This window comes from Perna viridis, chromosome 3, assembly GCF_037379345.1.
Source record: "Perna viridis isolate PV_CMFRI_1.1 ecotype Kerala chromosome 3, ASM3737934v1, whole genome shotgun sequence".
Lineage (NCBI taxonomy): Eukaryota > Metazoa > Mollusca > Bivalvia > Mytilida > Mytilidae > Perna > Perna viridis.
In genome coordinates, this window is record NC_142447.1 from 15,371,809 (window position 1) to 15,387,424 (window position 15,616).

General features: G+C 32.6%; 1 protein-coding gene across 1 annotated transcript; it reads right to left on the bottom strand.

Moving 5' to 3' along the window:
* Positions 1 to 173: 173 nt before the first annotated feature.
* Positions 174 to 14,534, bottom strand: LOC148621156 (stomatin-like protein stl-1). The gene is made up of 11 exons (XM_088575238.1): positions 14,395 to 14,534; positions 12,316 to 12,453; positions 11,443 to 11,542; positions 9,730 to 9,788; positions 8,744 to 8,876; positions 6,698 to 6,754; positions 6,132 to 6,224; positions 4,396 to 4,494; positions 2,774 to 2,853; positions 1,140 to 1,268; positions 174 to 410 (listed from the first exon to the last, which is right to left on the bottom strand). The coding sequence occupies exons 1-11, from the start codon at positions 14,434 to 14,436 to the stop codon at positions 213 to 215; spliced, it is 1,128 nt and encodes a 375-aa protein (XP_088431364.1). The 5' UTR covers positions 14,437 to 14,534; the 3' UTR covers positions 174 to 212.
* Positions 14,535 to 15,616: the final 1,082 nt, after the last annotated feature.

The window sequence follows — 15,616 nt, forward strand, 5'->3', positions numbered from 1 at the left end:
AGGAAATTATGATTTCTACACGTAAATACTAGTAACGACTTGAAATTTCCTTAATGCCTTGCTCCCAAGTTATCTTTAATACATGTGTACAAGTGCACATGTGCACATGTAGGTATCTTACTATTGATATTCACAGCCAGATAAAATGGTTTAAAATACACCAGAAACACACAGACATACATGTATATTTATTACAGCAATTCATCATAAAATTATTTTTCCTTTGAATCTATGTCATCTATAGAAAAGTCGTCTTCTAAACTTTTAGATTTACTTAGTTCAGTTCCAGTGTTTTCATATGAGAAATCCTCAGCAACATTGTCTATCTGACTATCAAGTTCTACAATTTTCTTGGTTGGCAATGGTTTTTGTTTGTTGGCTGAGGACAGATTATTGTATATTGCCATAGCCTGCAAAAAAAGTTGTCATAAAAAGTCCTTTAAGTGGAAAGTTTAGTATGGGTTAATTTTTGCTATATTTGTGTTTTGTGAAAAAAAAATACATGTCAAATTTCATTTTTTTAATTTGTTAAAAGATTTATACCACATTCTAGGTAGATATCTGTCCTACATTTTAACCACAAAACACCTGTTTTTTTCTTTTGAACACTGCCTTCCAAATATGAATAGCTGTCAATTATGGGGTAAACTACGAGAAGATCATTTAAAACACTCAGTAGCCTGGCACGATTTGTATTGAAACCAGTATCACTCTTACATGTAAATACCTTTGTCAATGGTCAAGTTTAATAATTCCATCTAGTCATCGTCATTCAATCCAGTTAAGACCAATTCTATTCACTAAAGTTTAGTATATTACTTGCTATAAATAGAGTACAAGTACCCTCAATCTCTCTTCGAATGGTTTTCTTGGTTCATATGTCAAAATAGTACTCTAATACAAACTCTTTCTCTTATTTAAACACTTACATACATGTGTAGCACTGATTCAATTTTGGACAGATTATATAAACTTTTTAGATTACTGACTTGAACTTTCTATTAATCAACAGGCATTTGAATCTATGTCTGATAAAAAGTCTAATTTTTCATGTCAATTGTCCATAATGGTAACTAACTAAAGCAATTTATCAGGTCATGGTCTTTCTGTTAAAGGAAATCAACTTGTTGTAACCTTACCTGTGAAACCATACTACCAACATCACCAGTATTAGCAGGTAATAATACAGTATTTCCTTCCTTAGCTAAGTTACCAAATGCTGAAACGTACTGCTCTGCAACATTATAGGACACAGCATTGACTCCATTCTGAAATATTTTAAAGATTCAGGCAACAAATGAAGCTTATTTGATTTCAATCACTCAACTCAATGTAACAGTTGTCTTAGGCTGAGCAGGATATGCTTACCCTTTCAGAGCACTTGATTTCATTATTGTTTCTTTTCTTGTTTGTGTGCTGCCTTCCTGTTCTAACATGTACTAGTAAATTCAGTGTTTAAACAGTAAACATACTAATTTTCACTATTTATTTTCTCCATGGACAGAAAATCACGAAAAATATTACTGGCGAAATTGATATTAAACATTATATAATGCTAATTATTGTTTTTTAAAGCATGAAAAAATTGATACCGTTGAATATGTTCACTTAACAGAATCCACGAAAATTAATGTGTTTACAGTATGTAACTGTGGCCCTTTTCACGAAAAATTGTAAGAGTAAAATTAGTTGTAAGTTATGACGTCACAATACTTTTATTTACTATGACGTCATAACTTATGACTAATTTTACACTTATGATTTTTTGTGAAAAGGACCACTGTATTTTATTCTGCCTAGATTCCTTGTGACTGTAGATCATCTTCGTTTCAAGTTTCCAAGTTTTTCCCATGTCCATGGATTCTGATTACTAAAATTGTCTTTTTGTTTTGACGCTTGGTATTTTTTTGTGAAAAAAATAAATGAACAGGTATAAAAACATCCTCTTATGGTTCAGGATGAAAAATAGGGCATTAATGGGAAATTAAGTGATACCCTGCCATATTATGGAGAAAACAGGGTGATGGCTAAATGTTAAAATGACTTAACTCAAAAACCACATTTTGGATTTTGCTAAAAATATTTTAACTTTTATTTTATGGTATTAAATAACAGTGCAAAATTTCAAAAAAATTCATAGATCAGTTCTAAAGTTATTATCTGGAAATTGTCAGGGACAGTTTCTCTTGCTCTAAGAGATGTCCAAGTACAAACCAGGCAGACCAGATGATATGAGTCTATCTTGGCCACCATGTTAAATATATTACACATGTAAGTGTACAATTGTTGGGACTGTTGAACAAGGTTGATAATTATGCTTTAGTCTATGATCTTTAAAATATTCCAATTTCCTGATCAGTGGCGGAAAAGGAAAGATAAGTCTCGGGGATTGAATCAACTCTTGCTGGCAATTATGTTACTTTTGTGCATTTTTTAAGTAAAATTTGACAAACAATAGCCTAAACCTGACTCTCTGTATCCATCACTGCCGATATTTTACATTCTTATGTAAGTTAATCTATTATTCCAATAAAACTACTGAAACATTACAACTATCATAGACAACTCATTCTCATCACTAATTTACAAATATGTCAACTAAGTTAGCATTATCTTAAAAGCATTAAAATTACACAATTGAAAGCCATTCTCACAGAGCTATGAGAGAGTACTTAAAATAAAATAGAATATATGCAAATGATGACGATCTATTTATATAACACATTTTCTCACAACAAATTGTACTTCAATAGCATTACAAAGGTTATGTTACCTCTTGACATATGGCCTTGGCAACCATATTTATAGCATTTGCCTTGGCCTTAGCTGTGGCTAGAATTGCTTCTGCTTCACCTGGTAATAGACAATGAAGGTAGTTTGCATAATATTAAGACAGTGTATGAGTTGACTAGGACCCTAATGGAAAATGACTTTGCTTATAAAAAAAAACCACTAAATATGCTGGTTGTCAAATAAGTTACTCAGTGAAAATTATTTTTAAAGTAGAAAAACTGTTTGCAAGAGTAATCAAGGGAACCAAGATTCTAACAGAAATCAAAAGAATGTAATCCAAGGACAAAGACCAGACATAGAAAACAGACATACACAACAAAGAACACAAAGTAACTAAAATAATACATACAAAGTAACAGAAGCAAATGAGCACCTTTAACTCCACTAAAAACTGGGAGCATGGCCTCAGCTTTTTTAGTAACACCCACCAAACTGCTCATAAAAAGTCAAGTCTGGGTTAGACAAAAGAGGAAAGGAAAACTATGACACTTTGAACAAATCAGTTTTCATGGTGTAGATGGATACATCGTAACAATCTACAAGTTCATGATGATGACCATAAGACTTCTGTAGTGATGACTTCAATCTTGTAGCAACAAAACCCTGTTCCAGATACCTAATTGTAAGAAGTCTAGCGTAGTTACGGCAAGCTCTGGCATAAAGTATGAGTTGTGATATGAATACACCATATGCAGGTGCTGAGGGGATGTTGCCATTGATGAAAGAAAAGCTGACAATTCTGAATGAAAAGTCATCACGTTTGTCGTAAATTTTGGTCAACAGTAAGGTGATATCCATCATGTGATGAAGAATTTGTTAAAGTTACATCACATTCAATTAAGTAGTTTAGGGAAAAATGGTACCTCCTTGGTCAACTAATGCCTTACTCCTCATTTTGCATCAGGAAACTCCAAAAGAAACAAAATAGATTTGCAATGGAATTATATGACAAAGAATGTACGAAAGTTTCATCAAATTCTATTCAGTGGTTTGAGAGGAGTTGCAGATTAAAACGGGGGACAGACAAACAGATGCACAGGAACCTATCGCGTCATCACTATATACCCCCTGCTTTTTTATTGTGGGGGTATAACAGAGCAGGAAATCTGAGACAGGGATGAGATCAGAGGAACAGCAGAGAAGCAGATATTGACAAAATTAGAAGTAAATTACAGTAAAATAAGGAATTAGAACAGTAAAATATATATATTGTAAGAGCAGAAATGTGCAAATCTGCCAAAAAAATTACACCCCTGCTGAGTAGAACACCTTTTTTTGTAAATTCTGAATCTGATTTAACAACAGCTTTGCCAGAAAGGGAAATATGATAATCCAAGCCCAATAATAACAAAAAAATGACACTATAGAACACTATAAATACTACAGTAATGAGCCATGAAACTCCCTTTCACTTAAATTATCTCCTTTCATGCAGATCTACGTGCGATGCCTAATCTTTCTGAAAAAATCATCATAACAGATGGAGCAGTTCAGAAGGGGTTGAGCTTCCAAGAAATGTGTATAGACGGACACATAGGATGATTTCTATAAACCTTGTTTGCAGGAAACAATTTGCAAACCAATGCCAAGGCGAAGACTTACCTCTAGCATTGTTAATCTGTTCTATTTGAAAAGCTTCAGAGTTAAGCACCTTTGCTTTCTTTCTACCCTCCGCAACATTAATTTCAGCTTCCCTTATACCTATAGAAGAAAAGCAAGTGACTTATGTAATATATATCAATAATATAACAAAGATTTTATTACTCCAAAAATATATCAAGAACTATATACCTGTATAACATCTTAAAATAATAAAATAATCAAAGACTACCAGACTTGTCTAGTAAAACATTCTGAAGTAATAGAACAGCCAAGGACTATCAGTAAAATATCTTAATATATTACATATGGTGTAACATTCCTCCTTTTTCATTGGTTATCATGATCATGTGATTCAAAGGATATTCAACATAACTGAAGCCTTGTTTCTATTTTTATATATATTGACACTATGCTTCTATTAATATGTAAATCAATGCTATACTTCTAAATTTAGATCTGAGTATAAACCATTTCGTAATTACTCTAAGCCAATTATGGCAGAAGCGTCACAGACGAAGCAGATAAATAGAAAATACATTATCTACATATGTAATATATAAATTAAGGACTTTCACTCAGTCAATAAGTTATATATAAGTATAATATAGCAATTAGCTCAATCAACTTTGAGTCAAATTGCAATATATGTACTGGTTGGTCTCCCCATAAAATTCAGTGGACTTTAGCTATGCTTCGGTCCATACAATGTTTTTGGAAGCCACCAACCGGTCCATATATTGCCCTATGACCCTCAGCATCATTAACTATTTGCTAAATAGTACAATACTAAAGGACAGTTGTCTAGTATAACATCTCAAATATGAGAATAGTCAACAACCACCAGTATAACATCCCAAAATAATGGAAAAATTACAACATAAAATTATTTAAGATTTTATATTATCACATCTATCAGTGATGTATTTGTGGTGTAACAACATGCTTCAAATCATGATACTAATGCTTTTGATGCTACATCATATAATTCTTGTTTTATCCTCAGGGCTGTTCCATTTAAAGATATGAGGTACCCAGGGGAGTCAACCATAGAAGTTCTATTGATATTTTGTATGGAACTGTATATTTTATCAAGAGACCTGAACACCCACATACAAATAAAAGTGCCTTACTCTTACCCCTCATATGTTTTAATGAAACACCCCTCATGATTAAAAACCTATATACAGTGACCTTCTTACTGTTTTGGGGAAGGGGCCTGGGCCCATGCAGTTGGGGAAAAAGAACATGAAAATTGAGAAAACTTTTTTCATAAGACAAAGAATTTTTATACAGCATTTCAAATATAATTTGTAATTAAAATCCTTATAAGAACCATTACAGGTTTCCATTATTTTGAAGTGTATCTTAAAAATGTCTGTTCAAATCTTGAAACAATGGTAAAAGTCATAGTTGGGAATTTCACGGCTGAGAATAGGGAAATGTTTAGCATATTTCTCTTTGGGAATGGGGTTGACAGTTAGACCCAAAATTAGGGTTGGAAAATCACTGCACATTTGTATCAATATCTTATTTAATTAATCAATAGAGGATAAGTAAATTAGATTCTAAAGCATCCTGAGAATTTTTATTGTCTTGATGGTGGTAGCCATTATTTCTTCACCTCCTTTGCAGAGACTATCAAATGCACACACACACACACACACAAAAACAGATGATTTCAGCAAATTACAATGTATAAGTAAGCTTTAAACAATGACTGATGTCCTAAAATATACCTTCCGATTCTAATATAGCAGCTCTCTTTTTTCTTTCAGCCTCTACTTGCATCTGCATGGCTTCCATGATCTTAGGAGGTAACTTTATATCCCCTATCAACATATATATATATATATAGAAACACACTTTAAATGCAGTATTCTATAGATCTAGACATAGTCCATTATTAAAATTCAGTGTGAAAAGAAAAAAGCAGTCACAAATGAAATTTAAATTTAGCTAAAGTAGACAGAATATTTGTCACATGTATTACAGATTTCACTTGTATATCTACTGCTAACTTCATGGATAAAAGTGCATCAAATACAGTACTGTGCACCATTTTATTTATTTTTAATTTTGGCAATCAGTATATTTATCACGTAGTTTTGAAAAAACAACCTTTACTGAAGTTGCTTCATAATGTTCTACAAAGAAAGTAACTGTTTAATATTTGAGATACAGGTCTTATCACAAAAATAAAATGCCATAAAAATTTCAAGGCTTACAGTAATTCATAACGATTTACTCTCATACATCATTCAGATGAAAAATTTGAAAAATAATCAAGATTTACTGTACTTACGTATTTCATATCTAAGACATGTCAAGCCCCAGGCATCTGCAGCCTTGTTCAAAGCATCTGTAATAAAATACTTATCAGGACGCAGCTTTATACAACTACAGAGATCACCCCTGAACAGTTGGGGCGAGTATGGACATTCAAGCCATTCAAGCTTGATACAGCACTATATTTGAATTGCAATTAAATAATCAATGCAGATAAAGAATTTGACCAGAATCAAAAATGGGCCCTTATTAAACAGTATGGCATTTTTTTGGTACAATTTCAAAAATTTACTCTTACTCCAGTTAATATCTGGACATCATAAAAATGCTTGTTACTAGTCCCTACTACCTTATCAGTTCAAGTCACCACCCCCAATATCAATACCAGCCTTCCCTTGTTGGCATGGCACGTTGCGATACAATTTCAAAGAGATCCAATTACTGAAAACTAAGTATTGTCTAATCATCATGTGCAAATGCTTGTTCTGGACAGAGATGGGTATGATTACTTTCAATGTAATTGATCAAATTACAATTACTTTCTCAAATGTATGATTAAATTAAATTAATGATTACAGCATTTCTGAAACTAACTGATTAAATTAATGATTACATTGGCAAGTAATCATGACTACATCTGATTACAATGAATTTGTAAATAACTATGGTGAATGAATGATTAACAATCATTTTACTCTATTTTTTTATTGTTGACATAATGCATTATCCATAGATACCAATTTAGACTTTAACATTTTCATTGTAATCATATGTAATCATAAAGTAATCAGAATTACAGGGTATTTTGACAAGTAATTGATTAAATTAAATTACATGTAATCAGATTTTTGTCTGATTACTGATTACAATGATTACTTAAAGAAATGTAAGGTAATCAGTTACAACTGACTTACAATTTCAATTACCCCATCTCTGGTTCTGGACAACATTTCGCCCCTTATTCCTAAACGAAGCAAGTCATAACACCGAAAATTAATCCCAACCTTCATTTTGTAATGTACCAGTAGCACATATGGTATAATTCTAAAAAGATCTATACTCTTATACTCAAGTTATTGTCTGGGCAAAGAATGCCTAAAGACGCACACACACAGATGACAAAGACAGCATAATACCACAATATAAGCAAACATTTTTTAGGTCCTCTAAAAAGTAAACTTTATGACATTTTTTTACATTACTAATCTGTCACTAATTAGAAAACAATAATATTCCAACAAGTTCAGCTGTTTGTTTCCAAACATTTCAATCTAAAAATACATGCATACATGCAGTCAAAAAGGAATTTTTTTGGACAAGGTGAGGTGTGTAGCTTTTTGAATTTTCATGATAGACAAATTAGATCAAATTACAATACAATATTACATAGTGTTCCCTTGTCATTTAACACTATGATGCCATTCTAATGCATTCATTGTCCTGCGGCATTTCAATGGATATCACTTAAAATTTCAGGGCGTCAATTCCACAACTGAGTCTCTCAAATTGTTTTAAGCATGCGCAGAGTTACTTTCAAAGATTTTTAACTATTATTTTCACAGATATTTATTATCATCGCATAATAAAAGAGATAACTGTATTGTACTTGAAGATTTGTCATCAATCTAGATTTAACGGGGGCAAATATCTGTTAGTCGCCACTTAACTCAATTTGCAACCATCAAATCCAAAGTTGACAGCTCCAAATTTTCAAACCTACAACACAATTATATCCTAAATATAGCACTGTGTTTAACTCCTTGGGAAAAAGTTTAAAATATTGATATAATGTGTGTGGTTACTCTCCAATACTTATACAAGAACTAAGGTGTACGATTGTCTTTTAGGTTTTTCTATGTGATCTCTAGAGCTAATTGCCCCAACAGAAAAAGTTGATTATGAAGCAGAACCAAGGAGGGTCAAGCCCCCATTAGGTGCTAGAAAGTTATGTTGATTATACAGAAATAAACAGGGAATTCCTTAAGCAGCCCGAAACCACCCATAGGTAAGGCACCAGGGCCCCCTTTTCTGAATTTCTGAACATCTATCATTTAGTCCTTACCAACAATGTTAACATTAAGTGTTTCTCTTTCTCTGAACACAGTGTCTAAACTAATTTTTCCTATTTCTGACCTCATGGTTGTTTGGGCCAACTGTGTTATAGCAAACTCTGCATCTTCGACACCATAACTAGCCTATGAATATTCATAAATTAATTAGTACTTTTCACTGCAGATTGTTAATAATACAAACAATTTTTCATTCGAAAATTATCAAAATATTTAATTAAACTGTAACTTGGTTAATATAATTTTGAAACTGCATTCCTTAGATAGATTAATTGATTGTTTGAAGTATAATGGCAGATATTTAATCTTATTCAAACAAGATATTATTTGAATTTGGAATTATTTTGGTTTTAAGAAAATAAGTAAAATAATTATTTATAGAACTTACCCTACTAACAGGGTTAGTCATGCCATCATTACTAAGGGGAGTTGGTAAGTTTTCCTTGCTTTTTGTTATCCAACTAACCATACCCCGTGGCCATGCCAGCATTATTAACCCCCTTAGTAGTGTTTAATTTTACAAATTATTTTTTTGTCATTTTCTAAATTCCAAATTCAAATAATACCTTGTTCATCATTAGAAACTTTGAAGAAATAAGAATTCTGGCTGTGGGTATGGGAGACAAAATTCAAACCAACGATATTATTACATGTTGGTGTAGTAAGCTTTACCCTCCATTTACAAACTTTCACATTTTTCAAATTGGTTACATGTAACGAGTTGTCTAATACATGTACTAAATTTATCTCTCTCAAAAACTTTGCTCAAATTGCCAAGAGATTCAAATTTACCTTCAACAGTGGAAGGCACATGACTTTTCCAAGTTTCAAATCAATAGTCCAACTGATGAAAACCAAAAGTTCTCAATAAAGTGTCAACTAAGAGGAATGAAGATCAAGGACAGAAAAGAATAGACATTTTAAAGGTTCTGGACATCATACCACCACTCATTTATAGCCTTGTTGCAATATAGATTACCTTCTCTGGATCTATCACCCGCAAGTATAAAACTCCATCCAACTGTAATGTTACATTGTCTGCAAGACAAAAAGCATAAATGATATAATGTATAAGGTATCAGCACAGATTTGCACTTCAAGATATGCATTTCAGGAAACCAATTTAATGGGGCATAACTATCACAAAATTTAGGAGATCCACATTCCATTATGCACAACGTACTATTTTTTCCCTATTACATAACCAAATACTGTGAAATTTTGTTCAGTAGTTTGAGAGAAGTTGCCATGACAAAAACAGGATGGATAGACAAGTCAAAAACATGCAATCCAAAGTATCTTCATTGCAGGGGATATAATTTTGTATACATAACTAGTTCAAATGTTGCTTAGTGGAGCCAAACAAATATATACTCCAACAATAACTTGAAACTTGAATGCATTTTGTATAAGGGTATACAGCTAGCAATGAAAATATCAAACTAATAAAACATGCTGCTCTGTTTGATTCATATAAAAATGTAGCTCTTAAATTGAAGTTGACCTATTGGTACTTATAGTTTCTTAACTACATAATTAGATCCAATTAGGCCTAAAAAATAAATGTCTTGTTTCCAGCTACCACAAAAAAAGGGGTATATGTAGGTAAGGAAATAATTTTATTTTTCAAAAAATATTACATTGAGAACAAGGGTCCGGAAATTTTGACAGCCCAATCCGGTCATTTTATCAAACTTCAGCAGACATTTGTGTGAGTCTTGATAAGATCGAAAAATTTTAATAAAAAACTTGTTAATGAAGTTATTTTAAGATAAATATTGGAATTTGTGTTATTTCATCACATACTCTATCTTTTATAAAAACAAGTTCGGTTTCGACCACACATGGACGTTCCAACATGTAAACAAAACATTGTATCTTTTAGACTTTTTCATCACATCGACAAACAGCCAGAAACTTCCGATTGATGAAATTATGAAAGAAAATCTGGAACACATTCTGTTTATTGATTTAAATGGGCTGTTGACTTCTGCGTTAAAAAGATTCAATCGGCAAATTAATAATTACAAACTACGACTGATTCGTAGTTTCAGCACCATATGTGCTTTCGTTACTTCTGAAAGATCGACAGGAAAATGATCGATGGACATCTTTTTCTTAATAAATCAAGTAATAAATGAATGAAAATTGTCCGAGTCACTTCAATTAATCTCGTGTACCATTAATTCAATTATGCAATCAACTAATTAGTTACAGGTAAATCACAGTCTCAGGTGGCTGCACATCAGCTAAAATTGACACGCATCTGTCGATTAATTTCCAATAAACAATTAGGAGACAGATAGATATGATGTTTATACACTAATAAAACCACTGAGACTGAAATTTATAAGGATTGACTATTTTTGATGTCCAATATTGGAAAATAGTCGACGGACATTTGCAAAATTTGTCGGTCAATAACTGGCATTTTTAACCGTTTCCGGACCCATAATTGAGACTGATTTGGGTAAACAGGGAAACAATCTAGACTTTTACTGTGCTTGAGTCAAAATTACCATAAAATGGGACAGGGGAAAGGCACTTTCATTCTTTGTATATGGGAGGATGTACAGGTCTCTTGACAAAATAAAAAGTTTCATACAAAACATCAATAGTCATATAGCTATTTTTTGCTCAAATTTTTTTCATTTACAATTTGATCTATACATAAACACGAACTGAATCTTACCCATAGTGATAGCTGCCTGTTGTGGTATATCTATTGCCAATTCTTTCAAACTTTGTACATAATGTACACTGTCAATCACTGGAATCAGGAAATTCAAGCCCTACAAAATATTTAGAATGACTAGTACACAAGTATACCGTACAAGTTTATTTTGGTATATTTCATATTTCACTATATTAAAAAAATATGAATAGTTATTCCTCTTTATGCAAATGTGCATGTTTGTTTGATTCTGAGTACACAGAGAGTGCATTATGTAATATTTACATTTGTTACAAACCTTGTACTAATTCATGCTGGTTCAATAATTGATTAAATTTTTCACTCTCTTTTCAAGCTTGAATTGGAAAATATAAAATGAATATTAATTAAAACATTGATCATCAAAACTCAAACATAACAAAGAATCATAAAACTAAAGATAAATTATTTACTCTTGACATTGCTAAACCACAAATACAATAGTCCTTTTCATATTTTTAGAATTCAAGCTGTTTTAGCAAGTTTTTCAAAGGGACATAACCCACCAACACACAACAACCTGGTTGGCAGTCTAGTCGGAGGAAGGAAAGGGAAAATAGTAAGCATTTTTCGTGGAAACTTAAGTACCTAAATGGTTTCAAATAAGTTATTTAAAAGTATCCAAGTACTTACCATGGATCTAATCAATTGACTTTGAAGTCTACTGCTGTTCATTGTCCCAATTTGACAGTAAGCCAGTCTGTTGGATTACAAAAATGTAGAAAAATACTTCCCGTTGCTTAAAATCTTAAAAAATGAAAGTCAAATTTGAGAATATGAAAAAGGACTATTAAATGCTTGAGTAAACCAATAAATTAAATCTACTGAACAGGAATCGGAAAAGATACCTACTGGCTCTAAAACTCTTTCAAATTTACCAAATCTTTCTACTATCCATGCTTCCTGTTGTGGCACAAAAACAACTACTGTGTTCAGGGGTAATCCAGATCTGCTATTAATGTGTCTCTTGGTTGTATGACTAAAGACATTCTGAAATATCATAAAATGATTGATTTGACTGCAGTGGATAAACTTTGAACATTTAGTGCATTAGGAAAATGCTTGTTTCTGACCCTTTATTCCAAAAATGGTTCATATGCTACCATTCTGTTCCAAAAGTAATGTCCTTCAATGATTCTAAAAATTTTTTTTTCTAGTTGAGTTTTGTACCTCCATTTTTTTTAAGCTCCTACATGTATGCTCCTTGGAGGAGTCAGCGTTCTTTGAATCAAAATAATGTTCTACTTTAATTTCTGCCGCAACCAGGGGAGGCCTCCACTTTGAACATTCCAAAGGTATTTTGTTTGACAGAAGCTAGGGTCATGCTGGGCTTCGCCAATGTCGCAATTTGCGATTTTTTATTTTATCTGGTGACAAAAATAGCCAGTTGGCGATTTTCTTGGTGCCTAGGTTTTGTATATTAAAATTGACAGGAAGTCTATCAGCTGGTCAGAGTTAATTGACAATGACCAATTTACGACTGAAGGCAATTAAAGGTAGTTAGACCAGGCGACTGTGACTTAAAATATCCTCATGGAAGGTGTCAATCAAATGTAAACATATTATTGAGCCAATCAATACTCTTATCATCTGGTCAAAGGTAAACACAATAAAGGCCATGTGCACATGGCTACATACAGGCTTCACAGCCCTGTTTAACCATTCGGAAACAGACTTACCTAATAACAGAATAAATTAAATCCAATTAAAAATGATTATCCCATAAGGAAGTGTCTCAAAACACTTCGAAATGAAAGAATTGATATACATGTAAGAAAATGGATGACTTTTGTTTACATTTTTGCCTGTGACTTTTTTGGCAGGAAAATCGGTCAACAAATAGAATGGGGATTCCCGAAATCTAATTAAAAAAATGCTATTCAGATATCAAGATAATTAAACAGGGACACAATTAATGGCCCATGGTACAAAATGTAGTTTTATAGAAATTTTATCACTTGAAAAAAAAAGTTTGTTTAAAAATATTAAAAAAAATCAAATTATATTGTAAGATAAATTGGACCATTAAGGACAAAGGTGAACAAAAATGTTTTAAAATCAGGGACTAAATGAGAATAGTAATATAAAGTCCTTGATAGAAGTAAAATATCTGTTTCTGGAGTAGTACTTTATTATTTTATACATCTGAAAGTGACAGACTAGAGCTAAAAACCTGCTTTGTACATACATCAAGAGTGAATCTTGGGTACATGTATGTCATGAATGGAGAGGTTTTTTTGATAATTCATCAGTGGACTTAATATTGTTACAATATTTTTAAAAAAAGTGTTGGTTTTTTTTGGCACCCTTTGGCTCTAATTTCTGAAAATTGGTGACAAAAAATAGCAGCTGGCGATTTTTCTGGCGACAGAATTTTGGGAGCCAGAGCAGCCCCTGCAGAAGAGGGTAAAAAGTATTTTGATTTGATGTGTTTTCTTGAAGAAAAGGGCATTTATTCTTTGGAATGAATGCAAGTGTATGGCGGGTATGTCTGATACCAGTGTCTGGCCTTGTAATTTTTCTAAAGGGACTGTCATTGTCCATCTTTCTATAAATTATCTATCTTCACAAGAGTCTGTGCATATATGAACATATATATAGTTGCAAAACACATGGTGACCTATATGCGCAATTCATGAACAAGATGAAGTAAATAATGTGTGACAGTCAATACATCTAATGCACATTTGTATATCTTGATCATTTACAATCATATTGTTTTAGTAATAATCGCTTTTGTCATTCAGTGTCCACTGCTACGTTCTGATTTAGACTCTCACTGAGAAGCAGCTACAGTGGCTAGCCAATTAGAAAATAGCTCCGGACACTATCCCCAAATTCAGGCCAAAAAAGATTATGTAAGTCACTAACCGACTAATTACGTGTGTTGTATCTAATATGCAAAAAAAATCGGGTCTGAAATTAACTTACACGTAGAATTCTTGAATTTCTAAGAGTTAAAGTCCTGAACATTTTACATATATTTTACTTATGCAATATTTGATATTTTTTCAACAGATTTCAGAGTCGGCATGACATTCACCTGGTCCCAGATTATTGAAATAAACCAGTTGTCGAAACTAAAATCTGAATAAAACTAGGACGGTTTGGGTTTCCGTAACTGGAATAATTAAGCACTCTATATGTCGGAGTAACTAATGGGGCAATCGGAGATCGACGAAATAAAACGACAGATAATATTCGTTTAAGGGTTTCCAGGGACTTTATATTCCAATATACACTCCCTGCGGTTTCCGATAAAAAATAGTAACTTGAGCTTAATACCCTCTTCTTTTAGATTTTTGGTGTCGTTTGTTATTTTTTGTTTTTTTCGTGTTTTTTTTTGTTTTTTTGTGTTTTTTTTTGTTTTTTTTGTTTGTTTGTTTTTTTTTTTGTTTTTTGTTTTTTGGTTGGTTTTTTTTGGGGGGGTTGTGTGTGTGTGTTTTAGTTATTTAATTTTTATTGACTTTTTTATTATTATTTTATTTTTGGTTGTGATTGATTGATTGATTGTTGGCGTTTAACGCCCGAGCAGCAATAATTCAGCTATATTCAGGCGTTGAACATGAAATGGATGATAAAATCAGGGGCGGTTTCAGGCAGGGGCGTGGCGGGCGTGCGCCCCCTAAAACTTGCAAAGCAGGGGTAGATTTAGGCGGTTGTAGGTCGAAACTTTAATTTCTCGTTAATTTTACTACAAAAGATATCTACATTGCACCCACTCTAGAGGAGGATTTCAAGAGTTAAACCTCAAAAAATTTTAACTGTGCGCCCCAAAATCTAAAATCCTGGATTCGCCCCTTATAACAGAGTGATAATCTGTTCCCACTACCTTCCATGGCCGTGATCAATAGGCGTACGACTGGTACTTTCATTATTCAGCAATCACAATACAACAGCAACGTACAAACAATAAGAAGAGAGAAAGAGTCAGAAGCCTCAATTCTTGAGGGCGAATCCTCTTGAACTTAAATCTCTTAAGTTCTCTCTTTAATAATTTCCTTCTTAGTCCTTTCTTCTAAGTTCCCTATCTCCCTATATATACTAACGATTATGTAAAACAACTACGTATTGGTCAAACCCCCTACTCATGTCTGTGTTATGATTGATTCATTATGTTTATTTCCTCCCTTTTAATTTGTCATTTATTTAT